The sequence below is a fragment of the Ostreococcus lucimarinus genome, chromosome 12, assembly GCF_000092065.1.
Source record: "Ostreococcus lucimarinus CCE9901 chromosome 12, complete sequence".
Lineage (NCBI taxonomy): Eukaryota > Viridiplantae > Chlorophyta > Mamiellophyceae > Mamiellales > Bathycoccaceae > Ostreococcus > Ostreococcus sp. 'lucimarinus'.
The window spans coordinates 20945-38836 of NC_009366.1; the positions used below are offsets into that span (position 1 = coordinate 20945).

The 17892-nt window shown below is 62.3% G+C and overlaps 10 protein-coding genes and 1 pseudogene across 11 annotated transcripts; 4 read left to right on the top strand and 7 right to left on the bottom strand.

Moving 5' to 3' along the window:
* Positions 1 to 104: 104 nt before the first annotated feature.
* On the bottom strand, positions 105 to 980 carry OSTLU_17478 (predicted protein; the record flags this gene model as incomplete). The annotated part of the gene is made up of 1 exon (XM_001420690.1): positions 105 to 980. One exon carries the CDS (start codon positions 978 to 980, stop codon positions 105 to 107), a length of 876 nt encoding a protein of 291 aa, XP_001420727.1.
* A 320-nt stretch (positions 981 to 1300) lies between these two features.
* Positions 1301 to 2731, bottom strand: OSTLU_26670 (predicted protein). Its single transcript, XM_001420691.1, has one exon. It carries the CDS (start codon positions 2620 to 2622, stop codon positions 1333 to 1335), a length of 1290 nt encoding a protein of 429 aa, XP_001420728.1. The 5' UTR covers positions 2623 to 2731; the 3' UTR covers positions 1301 to 1332.
* A 124-nt stretch (positions 2732 to 2855) lies between these two features.
* On the top strand, positions 2856 to 4170 carry OSTLU_26671 (predicted protein; the record flags this gene model as incomplete). Its single annotated transcript, XM_001420526.1, has 1 exon — positions 2856 to 4170. Exon 1 carries the CDS (start codon positions 2872 to 2874, stop codon positions 4168 to 4170), a length of 1299 nt encoding a protein of 432 aa, XP_001420563.1. The 5' UTR covers positions 2856 to 2871.
* A 35-nt stretch (positions 4171 to 4205) lies between these two features.
* Positions 4206 to 4598, bottom strand: OSTLU_26672 (predicted protein; the record flags this gene model as incomplete). The annotated part of the gene is made up of 1 exon (XM_001420692.1): positions 4206 to 4598. The coding sequence occupies one exon, from the start codon at positions 4596 to 4598 to the stop codon at positions 4206 to 4208; it is 393 nt and encodes a 130-aa protein (XP_001420729.1).
* Positions 4599 to 4910: 312 nt separating this feature from the next.
* Positions 4911 to 7252, bottom strand: SIR1 (sulfite reductase). Its single transcript, XM_001420693.1, has one exon. The coding sequence runs from the start codon at positions 7124 to 7126 to the stop codon at positions 5054 to 5056; it is 2073 nt and encodes a 690-aa protein (XP_001420730.1). The 5' UTR covers positions 7127 to 7252; the 3' UTR covers positions 4911 to 5053.
* Positions 7253 to 7391: 139 nt separating this feature from the next.
* OSTLU_26674 (predicted protein) lies at positions 7392 to 8375 on the bottom strand (the record flags this gene model as incomplete). The annotated part of the gene is made up of 1 exon (XM_001420694.1): positions 7392 to 8375. The coding sequence occupies one exon, from the start codon at positions 8373 to 8375 to the stop codon at positions 7392 to 7394; it is 984 nt and encodes a 327-aa protein (XP_001420731.1).
* A 301-nt stretch (positions 8376 to 8676) lies between these two features.
* Positions 8677 to 11209, top strand: HSP70E (annotated as a pseudogene; the record flags this gene model as incomplete). The annotated part of the gene is made up of 2 exons: positions 8677 to 8815; positions 9002 to 11209. Coding segments are annotated over 2 exons (2347 nt in total), but the record flags the coding sequence as incomplete, so codon positions are not given.
* A 214-nt stretch (positions 11210 to 11423) lies between these two features.
* OSTLU_26676 (predicted protein) lies at positions 11424 to 13028 on the top strand (the record flags this gene model as incomplete). The annotated part of the gene is made up of 1 exon (XM_001420527.1): positions 11424 to 13028. One exon carries the CDS (start codon positions 11424 to 11426, stop codon positions 13023 to 13025), a length of 1602 nt encoding a protein of 533 aa, XP_001420564.1. The 3' UTR covers positions 13026 to 13028.
* Positions 13029 to 13318: 290 nt separating this feature from the next.
* Positions 13319 to 14930, bottom strand: OSTLU_47105 (MOP(MATE) family transporter: multidrug efflux). The gene has a single exon (XM_001420695.1). The coding sequence runs from the start codon at positions 14850 to 14852 to the stop codon at positions 13404 to 13406; it is 1449 nt and encodes a 482-aa protein (XP_001420732.1). The 5' UTR covers positions 14853 to 14930; the 3' UTR covers positions 13319 to 13403.
* A 298-nt stretch (positions 14931 to 15228) lies between these two features.
* OSTLU_17484 (predicted protein) lies at positions 15229 to 15699 on the top strand (the record flags this gene model as incomplete). The annotated part of the gene is made up of 1 exon (XM_001420528.1): positions 15229 to 15699. One exon carries the CDS (start codon positions 15229 to 15231, stop codon positions 15697 to 15699), a length of 471 nt encoding a protein of 156 aa, XP_001420565.1.
* A 170-nt stretch (positions 15700 to 15869) lies between these two features.
* OSTLU_19754 (predicted protein) lies at positions 15870 to 17706 on the bottom strand. The gene has a single exon (XM_001420696.1). The coding sequence runs from the start codon at positions 17578 to 17580 to the stop codon at positions 15889 to 15891; it is 1692 nt and encodes a 563-aa protein (XP_001420733.1). The 5' UTR covers positions 17581 to 17706; the 3' UTR covers positions 15870 to 15888.
* Between the last annotated feature and the right edge of the window lie 186 nt (positions 17707 to 17892).

The window sequence follows — 17892 nt, forward strand, 5'->3', positions numbered from 1 at the left end:
ATAACGCAACGGAATAATCGTTTCACGCGCGTCTCTTCGTTCTCTTTGCGGTGTTCGATTTACAACGTCTCGCGCGCGCGCGGCGGGCCGAGACGACGAGTAAGCTAACGTAAGCGTTCGAGCGCCCGGGCGGTCGTGGACTTCTTACTCGGCGACGCGTTTTCGTCGGCTAAATCGAGCTTGCGTCGGGCGCCGCGCTTGCCACCTTCGTAACCGCCGCGCGAGCCCCATTCAACTTTACCGGCGTGATCTTCGTCGTCGTCCAGAACCGATCGCGCCACGCTACCGACGATGTTTGTCATCGTGCCCGGGGACATCATGAGCGACGTCGGCGCGCTGGGTGAGGCGAAACCGGCGGCGCCCACGAGCGGCGACTCGGCTTGACTCGCCTTGAACGGCGAACTAAATCCTAAAGCCTCCGCCGCCGCGTTGACGACGCGACCGACTATACCGATCGGCGGTGATGCCGGTACATCGGGTTCGACCACCTTGCGACGCTTCGCGGGCGACCTTGGACTCGTGGACGCGCGCTTCGGCGACTTTTTTGGCGACTTTTTCGGCGGCGACGTCTGCATTTGACTCGCCGTTTGCGTCGGCATGATTTCCTCGTCATCGTCGTCGTCGTCGTCGTCGAAAACAATCGTCGGTTTCTTCGTTTTACGCTCCAGCGCGAGTTTCTTCGCGTTAGGGCTCGCGAGTAGCAACGGTTTCACCCCCGGCGCCGGCACGTTTGAAAATTCGCCTTCCTGCGTCGCCTTTGCCGTCGCCGCCGTCACCAACTCATCCTCATCTTCGCTTTCGCTCTCCATCTCCAACGCGCGCTGATTTGCCATGTACTTCCCACGTCCAGGCGAGCTCGTCGTCGCGCGCATCGTTCGACTCGCGTTCGCCGCGCCGCCGTCTCGTCGCGGCGAACGCGCCTGCGATTCGCCGCCGCCGTAATCCTCGGGCGTGTCATCGATCGGTGCGATTTTCTGCATCGCGAGCGCACGGCGTCAGTCATCGCTGTCATTTCTCCGAGTCGCATCGCCCGACGCGTTCGCGCGCGCATCGCCGCGCGCGCACGCGCACGCACCGCATCGACGTTTGAAAACCATCCTGGGATGCGCGCCAACGCGCTTTTTTGGTCGCTCGGCACGACGGCGTCGACGGCGAATTGCGCGCGATCGAACGCGGGGGCGTCGCCTCGCGAGAGCGTCTTCAAGGTTGACATCGCGCGCGCGCGACGACGACGGCGTCGGAACGTGCGGTTCGTGGATGCGGTGGCTTTGGTTCAAGTTTTCTTCTCGTTTTTTGAAAACAAAACTTCTACTACGCGAGACGATTGGTGTCCTACAGAAATTGTATCGAGCGGCAGCTTAAGGTGTCGATGTCGACCAAGACGGCGATGCCGGTGGATGAGAATTTCGGCACGGCGACGACGAGGGTGTCGGCGACTCCGGCGGCTGGGTCGTGGGAAACGCGCTCGTAGCCGAACGCGTCTTGACATCCCGCAAAGTACACTCGCGGGGTGCGTTCGATGACGAACGGATCGCGGTCTTTGAAAGGGTAACACGCCAACGTATCGGGGGCGCCCGGGGCGATGTGTTGCCATCGCAAGGTTTGAGTCAACGCGGCGACGGGACGTTTGGCGGCGGCGGCGCCGACAAAAGCGCTGGAGACGTCGTCGGCGTCGATGGTGCTAAATTTCATCACGTCTTCGACGTTTTGCCCAGACGTGCCCAGGAAAGAGGTCTGATCGACCGTCAAATCGTGCGGATTCGTCACTAAACACATCGTCTTTTCGTACTTTGACGCCTCGGGAAAGTACACCGGGTGCAGCGGTTGCTGCGGCATCGCCTTGTTCGTCGGGTCCGTCTTCCCGCTCATCACGTCCACGGGCACCGCGCTCGCGAGCTCGGCGAGCATGATGTCGAGTTCTTTGAGCGCTTCACTCGTCGCCGCCGAAGGTTCTTCCGAGCTCGTCTTTAAATCCATCGTCCCACCGGCGATGATGACGCGACAAATCTTCGCCGCGTCCGAGTCGCTCGGCGATTCGTCGCCGTAGGCGATGGACGCCCCGGTGACGTAATCGACAAACATTTGATTGCGCGCCGACGCCGCGGCATCGTTGCCACCGATCTCAAATCCAGAGACCAAACACACGTATTTGGTCGCCGTCGATGCCTCGGACTTTGATTTCTTCGCCTCGCCCGTCGTCGGCGGCGCGTACGCCACGACGTCGTCGACGAGGAAATCTCCCTTCACCGCCTTCCCCTTCACCGCGCACACCACCCCGGTGACGAATTTCCCCGCGTCCACGCCCAGCAGTTTCACTCGCGCGCCCTCGTCCTCGAACTCTAGTCCATCGTCCTCGCGCGTGTACGTCGCCCGCTCCTCGCGCGTCGTCGCCGCCGCGCCCTCCGCCTCCTCGCCGTATCCCTTGACGTACTCGTCGAGTATGATTGGTTTATCCTTCATATCCTTATAAATCGTCCCCACGATGACGCACGCCTCGTCCTCGCACAGCTCCAGCACCGCGCGCGTCGGCATCGTCGGCCATCGCGCGCGCGCCGCCTCGCGCGCGCGCGGTTTCAGCGCCTGCAGCCGGTTAAAGTACAACTGAAAGTACTGCCCGTGCATCTTGTTCGCCAACGAGAATCGCGCGTCGTCGATCGCGCGCGTCGCCGACGCGCGCGTCGCGCCGTCGCCCGCCATCGTCGAATCGGCGCGTCGCCGCGCGCGCGTCGCGCGTCGTCGAGTGCCGCGCCGCCGCCGACGTCCGGCGCGCGCGAGTGTGCGTAAAAATTTGAAATCGACGGTTCGCGACTCGTCGCTGCGTCCCTCTCGGGACGCCCATCGATTGACGGACGACAGACGACGACGCGCGCGATGGGCGCCGACGACGACGCGACGCACGCGCACGCCGCGGGCGGGAACAGGGACCACGACGACGCCCCGGACGAGGCCGCGGAGCGCTTGGTGAGCGAGGAGTACAAGATTTGGAAGAAGAACACCCCGTTCCTGTACGATCTCGTCGTGACGCACGCGCTCGAGTGGCCGTCGCTCACGGTGCAGTGGCTGCCGGATCGAGTGGAACATCCCGATAAGGATTACGCGTCGCAAAAGCTCATCTTAGGGACGCACACGAGCGAACATGAACAAAACTATCTCATGATTGCCGAGGCGCAGCTGCCGCTGGAGAGCGCGGAGGTGGACGGGCGAGAGTACGACGACGAGAGCGGTGAGGCCGGGGGATTCGGGAGCGGTGGTGCCAAGGTGAAGGTGGTGCAACACATTAATCACGATGGGGAGGTGAATCGCGCGCGATACATGCCGCAGAACTCCTTCGTGTTGGCGACGAAGACGGTGAGCGCCGACGTGTACGTCTTCGATTACACCAAACACCCGAGCAAGGCGGACGCGGACAGTGGATGCCAACCGAACATTCGATTGAAGGGACATCTCACCGAAGGTTACGGGCTGAGCTGGTCGCCGTTTAAGAGCGGGCACTTGCTGAGCGGGAGCGACGACGCGCAGATTTGCTTGTGGGACGTCACCGGGGGCGACGGCGCGAGAGAGCTCGACGCGCAGACGATTTACAAAGGGCATCTCAGCGTGGTCGAGGACGTGGCGTGGCACGCCAAGCACGAGCACATGTTCGGGTCCGTGGGTGACGATAAGCACTTGATTCTGTGGGATACACGCGCTGTGCCGGCGAGCGCGGCGGTGCTCGACATCGAGGCGCACGACGCCGAGGTGAACTGCTTGTCCTTCAACCCGTACAACGAAACGTTGCTCGCGACCGGGAGCGCGGACAAGACGGTGAATCTGTTCGATATCCGTAACACTAAGAAACCTTTGCACACGTTCGAGCACCACACCGAGGAGGTTTTCCAAATCGGCTGGTCGCCGAAGAGCGAGACTGTGCTCGCGTCGTGCGGCGCCGACAGACGCATGATGATTTGGGATTTGAGTAAGATTGGCGACGAACAGAGCCCCGAAGACGCCGAGGATGGTCCTCCGGAGCTTTTGTTCATTCACGGTGGTCACACGTCCAAGATCAGTGACTTTAGCTGGAATCAAAACGACGACTGGGTCATCGCGAGCGTCGCCGAGGATAACATTTTACAAATTTGGCAACCCAACGCCAACTGCGTCAACGCGGGCGGCGACGATGATATGGAGTAAAACAATGCTGATGATAATACAAATGAATCGAACGATTAACACCGCGCCCAGCACCGATTACACTCGCCCAAGCACGCCTTACCTTCGCCCGCGCAATCCAAGTTGTTGCCGAGCGCTTGGGGCACGCGCACGACGTACTTGACGAAATTCCTCGTATCGCGCTTCATGAAGTAATTCTTCTCGATGTGTTCCGTCGCCGCCGTCAACTGCTCGACGTCGCACGCTAAAATTTCTGGTTGTTTCTTCACAATCTTCGCCAAATCACACTCCGACGCTCTCGTCGTCACGCCGATCGATTCCAAAAACGCCACGCGCGCCGTCACATCCGCCGCCGTCGGCACCTCTCGCACCTTGGTGTTTCGCCAGTATCCTTGCCCGCGCCACCCGAACGCCTTTTCCATCATCGCGTCCACGTCGTCATCGTTCATTTCGTCGCCGTTCGCTCCCACGGCGTCGCGCACGACCGCGCGCGCGTCGTTCCAGAGCTTTCGCGCGTCGTCATCCATCGTCGACGTCGCGCGCGCGTCGACGTCGACGTCGGCGTCGTTCGTCGTCGACGCGCGGACGCGCGCGCGACGACGGCGCGCGCACCGCGTCGTCGCGCGCGTCATCGTCGGCGTCGTCGCGCGCGTCGCGCGCGGCGTCGGCATCGTCGTCGGCATCGCGGCGACGCGTCGCGAGATGGAGAGGTGTCGGCGTCTCGTCTCGGCGCGGCGTGTTTCATTCTTCGGTCTTCTTACAAGCGCCCGCGTAGGACGGCGCGACAAGTGTGGGTGGATAAATGTGTGAACGATCGAATGAAAGAACGTAAGGGCATGGAAGGCGCCGGGCGCCGCGGCGGACGCCGTCATAAATTCTCGGCGTTGGTACAAAAAGACGTCGTTTAGGCTTCGGCGATCATCTTGCGAATCGCGTCCGTCGTCGCCTGGGTTAAGGTGGTGTTCTTCTTCTCAGCGTACGCTTGAAGCGCCTCGAACGCATCGCGCTCGATCATGACGCGCGGCAAACGCCCGACGGTCTCGACGGCGGCGGCGGTCGGCGCGGCGGCGGCGGCGGCGGCGACGGGGGCGGCGCTCGGAACGTACGAGTCGCAAAACGCGCGAAGCGCGTCGAACCCGACGCGATTGATAAAGTTGCCGAAGAACTCACCCGCATTGCGCTGCTGCGCCCACATGGCAAAGATGGGCTCAAAGAACGTTTCGATGTCATCCACCTTGACGCGCTCGGCGTACGCGCTCGACACGCCCGTCATCGCGCGCGTGCCTCCGAGCCAAATTTGGTAGCTCGCCGGACCGTCGCCGACGAAACCGAGCTCAGCCATGTACGGACGCGCGCAACCGTTGGGGCAACCAGTCATACGAATGACTAAGTCGTCCGACATCGCCAAGCCAACCTTGGTCATGGTCGTGCGCAAACGCGCGTTAATCTCCGGCAAACCGCGCTCGGCTTCGGTGATGGCGAGACCGCACAAAGGTAACGCCGGGCACGCCATGGAGAGACGTTCGAGAGCGTCGACTTCGGACGCGTCTTTCACGCCCGCGGCTTGCAAAGTGGCCATGATATCCGCCTTCCACGCCGGATCGACGTCGGTGAGCAACATATCTTGCTGAGCGGTGAGACGAACCGGAAGTTCGTATCGCTCGATGACGTTGCGCAAAGCCTTCCTCATTTCGCCACGAAGACGACCGTTTTGGACGTGCACACCGTACCAAAGCTTACCGTCGCCTTGTTCGTTCCATCCCAAGTACGTAGGGAATTCGAACGGCGCCAACTCAACGCCGGCTTCAAACTTCTTGCCGTAGTATTGCTCCGTCACCGTCTTGAATCGCTCCATGCCCCAGCTCTCGACCAAGTACTTCAATCTACTCTGCTTGCGATCATCGCGGCGACCGTAGTCACGCTGCGTGCACGTGATGGCCTTGACCGCGTACAAGATGTCGCGCGGTCCGCAGAAACCGAGAAGGGTGGCTGCCCGCGGGAACGTGGCGTCGTTGCGGTGCGAGCGCCCCATGCCACCGCCGACGTAAACGTTGTACCCGACGTGCTTGCCGTCGCGCATGACGACGACGATGCCGATATCGTTCGTCAAGACGTCGATGTGGTTATCGCCCTCCACGGTGACGCCAATCTTAAACTTACGCGGCAAGAATAACGAACCGTAAATGGGTTCGGGCGAACCCTCAAAGTTGGTGCCGTGGCGGTTTTCCATGCGCGCCGCCGTCACTTCGGGCTTTTCAGCCGTCATGATTTGCTCGCCGTCGAGCCAGACGTCGTAATACGCCCCGCTTTGCGGCGCCAACAAGTCGGCGATATCTTTGGCCAGTTCTTGCGCGATATCATACTCCGGTTTGTTGGCGTACGGCGCCGGAGACGCGGTGACGTTGCGATTGATGTCTCCGCACGCCCCCAACGTTGAACCCATGTTACGAATCACCGTCGCGAACGTTTCCTTCAGGTCGCTCTTCAAGATTCCGTGCAATTGATACGTTTGTCGCGTCGTCAATCGCAGCGTTCCGTTCCCGTGCGTGTTCGCCAAGTCATCCATGGTCAGGTACAACTTGTTCGGCACCTTGCCCGCGGGCTGCTTCGTGCGCATCATGAATTGATAAAACTTCCCCTCCCCGAACGCTCGCTTCTCTCGATCGTCCTGTTGATACCCGCCGTGAAACTTATACAACTGCGCCGCGTCCTCGGAGATGTTCGACGCCGTCGTCGCCAACTCCTCGATCAGCGGGTGTCGCAGGTAGTCGCTGTTTTCCTTGATGATTTCAACCTTGCTTCGCTTCGCCGGTTCCTTCTGCGCGCCCGAGCTCGGCGTCGCGACGTTCGTCACGACGCACCGTCGGTTCTTCGCGCGCTTCACCGTCGTCCCCGCGCGCGTCACCGCGCGGTGCGCTCGCGTCGCCGGCGTCGGCACCGCGCGCGCCATGGTCGATCGCTCGGCACCGATTTTCATTCGCGACGTCGCGATTCGCGTCGCGTTCGCGCGTCGGCGCGCGCGAGGTCTTCGACGGCGTCGACCGGTCGAGCGTTCGCGACGTTCGCGTCGCGTCGCGTCGCGTCGCGTCGCGTTCGCGTCGCGCGTCGATGTGCGTCGACGTCGAAAAGACCCGGAAAGAAATCCAGGGTTTCCTCCCGTCCGCCGGCGTCGCCAAAGCGGGGTCTTCGGGCACTGGCGGACTGGCGCGGCGAGACTGTCAGCCGCGACTGCGCCGACTGCGCTATCCGCGCCGACGCGGGAACAGCGCGCCTCGATCGCGCGGGTACGCGTCGCCGAAGGTTTTTAAATACCACGCGTGGTGCGAAGACGCGACGCACGCGAGGTTGGCGACGACGGCGGCGAGCAGGGCGAGCGGGGCGAGACGCGGGACGCGCGCGGCGACGACGGCGGACGACGACGACGCGCGCGATACCGACGACACCGACGGACGCGCGGAGACGGAGAGCTTGCCGAGGAAGACGTCGGTGGGAACGACGATGAGCGCGAGACCGAGGTAAAGGACGATCTCGGCGAGGTAGTGCGCGCAGGAGACGCGCTCGAACCAACCGCCGCGCGGGATAAAGTATCGCGAGCGGCGCGCGACGTCGGCGTCGGCGTCGCGCGCGCTCGAGGACGGCGCGCTCGGTTCGCGCAAACGCGCGAGTATGACGTGACACTCGTACTGCCGATAATTTCCGAGCGCGAACAGCGCGACGCCGAGCGCGCCGAGCGCCGTCGCCGCGAGCGTCTCGAGCGGCTCGAGCGTCGTCTTCGCCGCGTCGCCGCAGTCGTACGCCGCCCACGTCTTCGGCGCGCACACGTAATACGCCAACCCGCCCGCGTACACGATCGCGTGCATCGTCGCGTCGTCTCCGTACGTGCTCACGCGCGCGCTCTCGTACAATCTCCTCAAACAGTGCGCCTGAAACAGCGTCGCCGCGACGACCGCCGCGCGCGCGTCCGCCCGTCCCGTCGCCGCGCCTCTCGCCCACAGCCTCGCCAGCTCGCGCGCGTTCGCCGCGCACCCGACGACGTAAAAGTGTCGAAACCACGCGTGCGGCGCTCGTCCGCGCTTCAGTCCCTTCCCGTCCTTGCCTCGCGCCGCCGCGCCGCGCGCCGCCTCGACGTCCCGTCGCGCCGCGACGAGCGCGCTGCACGTCACGAGCGCGAGCCACGTCAGCGCGAGCGCGACGTTCGCCGTCGAGTCATCGTCCCAGTCCCACATCCTCCGGCGTCCCGCCCCGCGCGCCGACGTCTGCGCGCCGCGCGTTTCGCGTCGCGTCGGTCGCGTCCCGGCGGCCCACCGAAACACCCACCAGTGGCGAACGACAAAAACACCCGGGAGCGCGCGCCGACGCGACGGCTCGACGATTGACCCGACGCGACGTTTCGCACACGTCGACGCCTCGACGCGCGACGCCACGCGACGCGCCGAGAACCTCGCGCGAGAACCTCTACTCAACGCTCGCCGCTTCCGAGCGCGAAACGTCGACGCGAAGACCGACCTCGAGCGATCGAAACGCAAGATGAGCGTCGTCGGGATCGACTTCGGGAACGCGAATAACGTCGTCGCGCTGGCGCGAAGGAAAGGGATCGACGTCGTGCTGAACGACGAGTCCAAGCGAGAGACGCCGAGCATGATTAATTTCGGGGACAAGCAGGCGCGTGGAGAAAAAAAACGCTCGGCGAGGCGAGCGACGACGCGCGAACGAAGAGACAGATGAAGATGAAGCTTCTTCTTTTTCATTCCTCGAGCGAACCGAGAGACGAGAGCGATGGGGCGACGGCGAACGGGAGGGGCGACGCGGTGATGAAGACTGACGATTGGTGGATGATTTTCGCGACGCGCAGCGATTCGTCGGGTGCGCGGCGGCGGATAAGATTAACATGCAACCGAAGAACACGCTGACGCAGCTCAAGCGCTTGATTGGGAAAAAGTACGACGACGTCGAGGCGCAGAGCGATTTGCAAAACTTGCCGTTCGCCGCCAAGCGCGGAGCGAACGGGGAGTTGATGTTTACCATGCAGTACATGGGGGAGACGCGAGATTTCGTGCCGGAACAGTGCGTAGCGGCGATTTTGGCTGATTTGAAGAGAATCGCGGAGAACGACAACGGCACCAAGGTGACGGATTGCGTCATCTCGGTGCCAGTCTTCGCCACGGACGCGGAGCGCCGCGCGATGCTGGATGCGGCGTCGATTTGTGGCTTGAACGTGTTGCGATTGATGCACGAAACTACGGCGACGGCGTTGGCGTACGGGATCTTCAAAACCTCAGAGTTCACCGACGAGCCGGTGAACACGGCGTTCATCGACGTCGGTCACTCTGCGATGCAAGTGTGCATCGCGCAGTTCACGAAGAAGGGGTTGAAGATTCTGTCTACCGGTTTCGACCGAAACTTGGGTGGACGCAACTTTGATGAAGTCATGTTCGATCACTTTTGCGAAGAGTTCAAGGCGTCGAAGAAGATTGACATTCGTTCCAACGCTCGCGCGTCGCTTCGTCTGAAGACGGCGATCGAGAAGATGAAGAAGATTCTTTCCTCGAACCCGGAGGCGCCGCTCAGCATCGAGTGTCTCATGGATGATGTCGACGTTCAATCGATGATGACTCGTGAGAAGATGGAAGAGCTCGCGGCGGACACGATCTCCAAGCTCATGGGCCCGGTGGAGACGGCGGTGAAGGAAGCCGGACTCACCGTGGACGACATCTCTGCCGTCGAACTCGTTGGCAACGCTTCGCGCATGCCCGCCATTTCGAGTCGACTTCAAGAGTACTTCGGCAAGGTGCCGGGGCGCACGGTGAACGCGTCAGAGTGCGTGGCGCGCGGTTGCGCGCTTCAAGGCGCCATGCTTTCGCCACTCTTCCGCGTGCGCGAGTTTGAAGTTCAAGACTCGTTCCCGTTCCCGATCTCCGTTGCGTGGGCCAGCGATGACGGCACGAACAAGACGATGGAACTTTTCGAGCGCAATAACTTAGTTCCCAGCACCAAGCTCATGACATTCTTCAAGAACGACAAATTCTCCATTCAAGCGAGTTACGCCGGAAGTGAGCTTTTGTCCGAGTCCACAGAACCCGTCGTCGGCACGTACGAAATCGGCCCGTTCGCAAAAGCCGCGGATGGTGAGAAACAAAAACTCAAGGTGAAAGTACGTTTGAACCTGAACAGTTTGGTCACTGTCGAATCCGCGCAAGTCGTGGAGGAAATCGAAGAAGAGGAAGCGCCGGCGCCGGAGGAAGAGATGAAGGACGAAGCCGCGCCGCCAGCCGACGGCGCGGAGGGCATGGAAACCGACGCCGCGAGCCAGGAACCCAAGGCGGAGGAGCCAAAGGCGGAGGAAAAGCCCCCGGCCAAGAAGAAGGTTAAAAAGACGGACGTACCGGTGACGAGCCACGTCGGCGGTTTGCCGCCAAAAATCGTCGAGCGCTTCACCAACGAAGAGTACGACATGGCACTGCAGGACAAGGTGATAGAAGAGACGAAGGAGCGCAAGAACGCCGTCGAGGAGTATGTGTATAGCATGCGCTCTAAGATTGCCGAACAACTCGCCGAGTACGTCGATGACGCCACTCGCGAGAGCTTCAACGCGCTGTTGAACGCCACGGAGGATTGGTTGTACGAGGATGGCGAGGACGAGACCAAGGGTGTGTACGTGAACAAGCTCGAAGAACTCAGAGCGATCGGAGAGCCCATCGTCGGCCGCGAGAGAGAAGAAAGCGAACGCCCCGGCGCGATCGCCGCGCTCACGGCGTTGGCCGAAAACTTCTTGTCCCTGGCTGGAGATGAGGCGCACGCCCACATCGACGCCGCAGACTTGGAAAAAGTTGCGCAAGAGTGCAACGACGCCCTGGCGTGGTTGAACGAAAAGGCTACTCTGCAAGCCGCCACGCCGAAGACGCAACCGGCTGTTTTGTTGATTTCGGACATAGACAAGAAGCGTGCCACGTTAGAGCGCGTCGCGACGCCCATTTTGAGCCGCCCCAAGCCGGCGCCAAAGGTTGAGACGCCGCCGCCCGCGGCTGAAGACGCCGAACCGATGGACGACGGCACCGCCGAAGAAGGCGCCGAAGAAGGCGAAGAGGCAAACGATGAGGCCATGGATGACGCTGCGGACTCTCTCGACTGAGCTCCTTTTGCGAATTGATTTCAATACCATTTCATTACCTTTACACTACCCGTACCGACCCGACGACGGCTAACACGACGGCTAACAACGGCTGTGTGCACAACGGCTGCGGGCGCATGTGGAGCCGCACACACGCGCACCCACCATGCACACAACATTGATCGCCATCGCCATCGTGCACGCACTCGTCAAGCACGTTTCAGCGCAGACGTGCGCGCTCGCTAGCGAAATCGCGCGAGAAGATGTCAAGAACGCGCTGGCGTCGGCGTTTTACGTCGACGAAGGCTCCACGTGGATGTTCGATTTCGACCAACTTCCTGCCGATTGTACTGATTGCGGAAACGCAAATCCAGCTTCCACGTACGGGTGTCCACGATTCAGCGTCTCGCGCGTGAGACGCCGTAGCCGCCGCACACGTGGCGACGATGAAGATGCGCCGCGGCGCGTCGTGAGAGCGTCGGCGACCGAACCGGAATATCACACGTTGCCGGTTTTGGACAGCCCGAACATCGAGTTTGCGGAGGGATCATCTCCGGGTGCGCAACGGGATGGAGTTCTGCCACAGACGTGTGAATGGACTCTTGAACCGACGGAAGTCGTACTTATTTATGGTTGCACTCCGTCCGCGCTGGCTTACTTCGGAATCACCCCGTATTGGTATCGGTTAGGGGGAGCCACGTCAAGTCTCGTGTTTGCGAGTTTGAGTGACACGTTCAGCATGGGTGAAAACGGCGACTTCGGCGCGTTTACGCGTTTGAGCACAGAGGCAGCCACCGTGTCTCCCGGGACGTTCATTCGTGCGCCAACTGCGCCCTGGAACTCCTCGTTTTCGTTTATAATGTCGCGAAACAGAGCCGCGCTTTCCCTCGCCGCGGCGGTACTGCGTGACCGCGGTTTAGTGGTGAACGAAGTGGGCGTACCGCCACCGCCATCTTCCGATTCGACGTATACGGTGCTTTATCGCGGCGCCTTACCGGCGTCATCTGAGGCTTGGAAAAACTGGGTAAGGGCTCCACCCATCACGACGCTTCGACTAAAACCGAAGTCCGCCGCCGCGCCGGAAGCGATTTTCGAAGCCGCCGCGCCGTTGATCGCAAGGCGCACGGTCGATGAGCTCAGTCTCACGCAAGCGTACGACGCTCTCGTGAGCGCGGTCCGCGAACGCGTGGCGAGCGTTCCCGGACGAGACGCCGCGGTTGCGGCCACCGTGAGACCTCAAATCGTGATTGATTCTTCGATGACATGCGTCAACTTTCGCATCAATTGCGGCGGAGACAACCGTGACACGAACTACATTCGAGCGCCAGCGTTTACGCTCGCATCGAACGACGACTTGGTGTACGCCATCGGCGTGCGTCACGTCTGGACGCGAAACGCCTATTATCACAGCGTCGCGTTGTACAATCGCGCCCGGCGTCTCGCCGTCGTATCCATCGAAGACGCCGTCTTCAAAAACTCCGCCGCGCCGTGGTCGACATCCGACGCGTTTTACGTCGTCGCGTTCGCGCGCGATTGCTCTCGACACGACGTCCCCATCGGCGTCCCGTGCGTCGACGTGCCGCAAAACGGATTTCCGAGCGCCTCCCGCGACGAATCCATCGAGCTCTGGGAGCGTCCGTACTCCACCTATTCCACCACCATCGGTCCGTGGTGGCAATCTATGATTTTACCGACGCTAGTGCGTTCGATCCCGGCGCCGCCGCCGTCGTCGTCGAACCCGTTCTCCGCGCTCTTCGCGTCGTTTTAACAAAACTTTCACTCCGCGCGTCAACTCATGAACGCCCGCACCGCTCGCCCGCGATGGTCGTACTCGTCGAAATCGCTGACGTTCGCGTCGTACGGTTTCGCGCCGTCGTCTCGTTCGACGCGCATGGGTTTAAACGCCTCCGTCGCGCGCAACGCCGCGTAGCAGTGCAGGACCAGAGCGATGATGACGAGCGCGGCGATCGACGCTTTCGACGCCGACGCGTCGTCGCTGGCGATGACGGCCGTGCGACACGCGGCGGCGAGCGCGATGGAACCGCCCGCGGCGGCGGCGACGGCATCGCGACGCATGGCGCGTTGTGCAGCGTGAACAACTCGAAAATCAGCAATACAGGAGACTAGTGACTACAGCTAGAGGCGCTCACACCGCGGCGCCGTATTGACGGGTTAAATCATTCGCCCTCGCGGATTCTAACAGCGCGAAGCTCGAAGACCGCGGAACGTAGCCCGCTTCGGCGGCGTGAGACGTCGAAAGCGCGTGACGATCGCGCGCAGAGACGACTTCGGCGTCCCAATCGAGACGGCGCGCGATGACGAAGCCGAGCGCGCCGGTGTGGACCACCGTGGCGACTAAACCGCCGAGAACGAGACCGAGGGCGCCCATGTGCGCACCGAAGGCTAATGCGAGCGATAGTGGAATACCTATGATCCAGTACGCGACGACGACGATTTTTGCGGCGAGCGATTGCTTACCGCACGCTCGCATCACGCCCGCTTGCACGGCGCCTGCGCAATCAAACAGCGCGTACGCCGCAAGCGCAATCATGAGCTCGGACACGAGCTCGCGCACCTCTTCACGCGAGGTGAACAAGTTTGCCCAATCTTTCCTCGCGACGATGATGCCCACGCTCGCGATGACGCCAACGCAGGCGATGAGTTGGAACGAGACGGCGACGGCGCGCCGCGCCCTCTTAGCGTTGCCGGCGCCGAGCTCGTGCGTTACGCGCGTCAACGACGCCACGCCGAGCCCGATCGACGCGTCGAACACGAACGCATTCGTACTGCCGTAAATAGACAGCGCTGAGAGCGCAATCTCGGGATTCGGCAAGTATCCCGCCATTACTACCGTCATCTCGCTGGCCCACCACTCCATCTTCATAGCAACGCCCGGCAACGCGAGCGCGAAGTATTCCCGCAATCCCTCCGTCGAGATCGCGCGTCGCAGTTGCCATCCTGGCCAGCACATATCGCGCTTGAGCGCCAACGCCTCGTCGCGTTCGCGAAACATTCTTCGCCAGACCGTCGCGTACGCCACCTGCGTAGCCAAACAAACCGCCGACGACGCGCTCCACGCCAACGCCGCGCCGATGACCCCGATCTCCCATCGCCACACGAAGTAATAGCACAAAATCGGATGCGCGATCGCCGCGAGCACGCCGCCCAACGCCTGCGGCCGCGTGATTCCCTGCGAATGCAAGTACGTCATCGTGCACTGCGTCCACGCGTAGCACAACACCCCCGGCGTCGCCGCTCGCAAAAATCGTCCCGCCTCGCGACTCACGCCCGCGTCTTGCCCCGTCGCCGCTAAAAATTCCTCACCCCTCGTCGCGAACACCGCGCACGTCAACGCCGCGTACGTCGTCGTCACCAAGAGCGCGCGTTGCGTCGTCTCTCCCACGCGCTCGTACGCCCCTAATCCGTACGCCGTACCGGCCAGCGTGTTCACCGCGCTCGCCAGTCCCACCAGCACCGATTTACACGCGATGTTTATCGTCGTCATCGCGAGCGCGGCGCCCGCGAGCTCGACCGTCGCGCGCGCTCGTCCGACGAAGACGAGCGTCACTAAATCTCTCAGCGTGTTCATCGTCATCGACACGCTCACCGGGATCGCGAGCGCGATCTGCGCCGCGCGCTCGACGCTCGCGCCGTCGTCGTCGTCGTCGTCGCCCGCCGCGCCGTCGCGATCGTCCGCGCCCATGACGCGCGCGACGCGTCGGTGAGTGCGGCGGCGTCGAGCGTCGACGTCGAATCGTCACTCGGCGCCGCTCGACGCGCGTCGCGACCGCGCGTCGTCTCGATCGCGCGACATGCGCGCGTCCACGTCCGCCGCGCCGCCGCGCGCGTCGTGGGCGCGTCGCGGCGCGTCGGCGCGCGCGCGAGCGCCGCGAACGCGCTCCGCCGCCGGTCGCGACGTCACGCGTCGCGGGCTTCACCGCCAGCCCGTCGCGCTCGGAGAGACGCTGCCGATGGACGTCCAGGTGTCGTACTTCGACGACGACGGGAACCTGGTGCGGTGCGAGTTCGGGGATTTGCTGCGAGGGAAGACGGCGGTGGTGTTCGCGGTGCCCGGCGCGTTTACGCCGACGTGCTCGACGAAACATTTGCCGGGATACGTCGAACGCGCGGACGCGATGCGCGAGCGCGGCGTGGATGAGGTGATTTGCGTGTCCGTGAACGATGCCTTCGTGATGAACGCGTGGGGGAACAGCGCGGGAGCGAAGATGGCGAAAATTAAGATGGTCGCGGACGGGTCGGCGGCGTGGAGCAAGGCGTGCGGAGTGGATTTGGATCTTCACGAGCAAGGGATGGGAACGCGCAGTCGCCGCTACGCGCTCATCGCGCGCGATGGGGTGATCGAGTACTTGGCCATGGAGTCGGGGCAAAAGTACGAGACGAGTGGTGCGGCGGATATTTTGGAAAGGTTGCCGCTTCCGTGAACGAGCGCGACGGCGATTTACTCTTCGTTTTACTCTTCGCATAGATACCCTAGCGCGCGACGGATGAGCGATGAATCATTTAATCAAAGATACTTACGTCTTCTTCTACGAGTGGTTTCGAAGAGATAATTACGTCTTCTTTTACAAGTGGATTTGAACAATACTCATGTGGACGATGTATCAAGACGTTCATCGCGCCGGGGCATTTTGAGTGACGCCCTTTTTGCCCTTTCCTCTACCCGCGGCCTCGAGCGCTTCGAGGTAAGGCTCGTCGATATCGCCCGTGACGTAATCGCCATCGAAGCACGACGCATCGAAACGCGGGATTTGCGCGTTCATGCCGAGACCCGCTTGCAAGAGGTCTTCGACGGTTTGGTAAATCAAACCATCCGCGCCGAGGGTGGCGCAAATTTCATCCTCAGTCTTGTCGTCGGCGACGAATTCCTTGCGCGACGGCATGTCGACGCCGTACACGTTGGGAAAGCGAACTGGCGGCGCTGCGGAGGCGAGGTAGACCTTGACCGCACCCGCGGCGCGGCACATTTGCACGATTTGGTTCATCGTCGTCCCGCGAACGATGGAGTCGTCGATGAGCAAGACGCGCTTACCGTTGAACACCGATCGCATGGCGTTGAGCTTACGCCGCACGGACAATTCGCGGATGCGCTGGTCGGGCATGATGAACGTACGACCGACGTATCGGTTCTTGACCAAACCTTCGCGGTAAGGCAAGTCGAGCGCCGACGCGACTTCGATGGCGCTCGGACGAGAGCCATCCGGCACGGGCACGATGGTATCAATCTCCCATCCGCGCTCGCTGATGCGCTTAGCCAAACGGCGGCCGAGTTCAAGTTGGAACTCGTACACGGAGATGCCGTTGATTTGAGAATCCGGGCGCGCCAAGTAAATGTACTCGAAGATGCACGGCGAGATGGAACCCTTCATGCACTGACGAGAAATCATCTTGCCCTCGGCCGTGATCAGGATCGCCTCCCCGGGATTGACATCACGCACGGTGGTGAATCCGAGCGGTCCGAACGCGGCGTCTTCACTCGCGACGCACCACTCGTCTTCGCCGTCGGCGTTTTGACGTTGCCCCAACACGAGCGGGCGAATGCCGTTCGGGTCGCGAAACGCGAACATGCCTTGGCCGTTGATGAGCGAGATGATCGAGTACGCCCCTTTCACCTTACCCATCGTCACCGTCACCGCGTCAAACAACTGCTTGTCGCTATCCTTATCGGGGTGCGCCGCGATTTCCTTGCTCAAATCTTCCGCGAAGACGTTCAACAAAACCTCCGAATCGCTCCCGGTGCGCAAGTGCCTGTTGTTCAGCTCCTTCGCCCGCAGCTCATCCGTGTTCGTGAGATTCCCGTTATGAATCAAATAAATCCCCAGCGGTTGGTTCACGAAGAACGGTTGCGCCTCGGTCGCGCTCAGCCCCCCGGCCGTGGGATATCGCACGTGTCCCATGCCGATGTGTCCGTCCAAATACTTCATCGCGCTCTTATCGAACACGTCCTTCACCAGCCCGTTATCCTTCTTCTCCTTGAACCTCATCCCGTCGTACGTCACCATTCCCGCGCTGTCCTGACCTCGATGTTGCAGCATGAGCAATCCTTCGTAAATCTCCGCCGCCACGCCCTTGCCCTCGTCCCTCGTGACGACGCCGATGATCCCGCACGCGCGCGCCGCGCCGTCCCCGCGTCTCGCGCCTCGTCCTCGCGTCCCCGCGTTCGCGCGCGCGCGCGCGCCCAGCGCGTCGCCCGCGCCGCCGCGCCGCATCGCGCACGCGCGGCTCGACAGCGCCGTCGTCGCGCGTCGCGCATCCCGCGTCGCGCGCGTCGTCGTCGCCGTCGTCGTCGCCGTCGCCGCCGTCATTTTTTCAAACCCGGCGCGTCGCGCGTTCGATCGACGTCTCTTCGCGCGTTCGCGCCTCGCTCGCGGTCTCTCTCGGCGGCGAGTCGATCGTCACCGTCGTCGGGTCGCCGTCGCCGTCGGCGCGCGCGCGTCGCGGTGTGCGTCGACGCCGACGCCGCGCGCGCCGACGGGTCCACATCGCGGTCGGGCAAACGTATGCGCAAACAGTCCGACTGCGTGTATATTGATGCAGGTGCGCCATCGAGGAGGGGTGTTCATACTCGGCACCCGCGCGAGGGTCGCCGCGACGCCGCGACTCCGCGACGCCGCGAC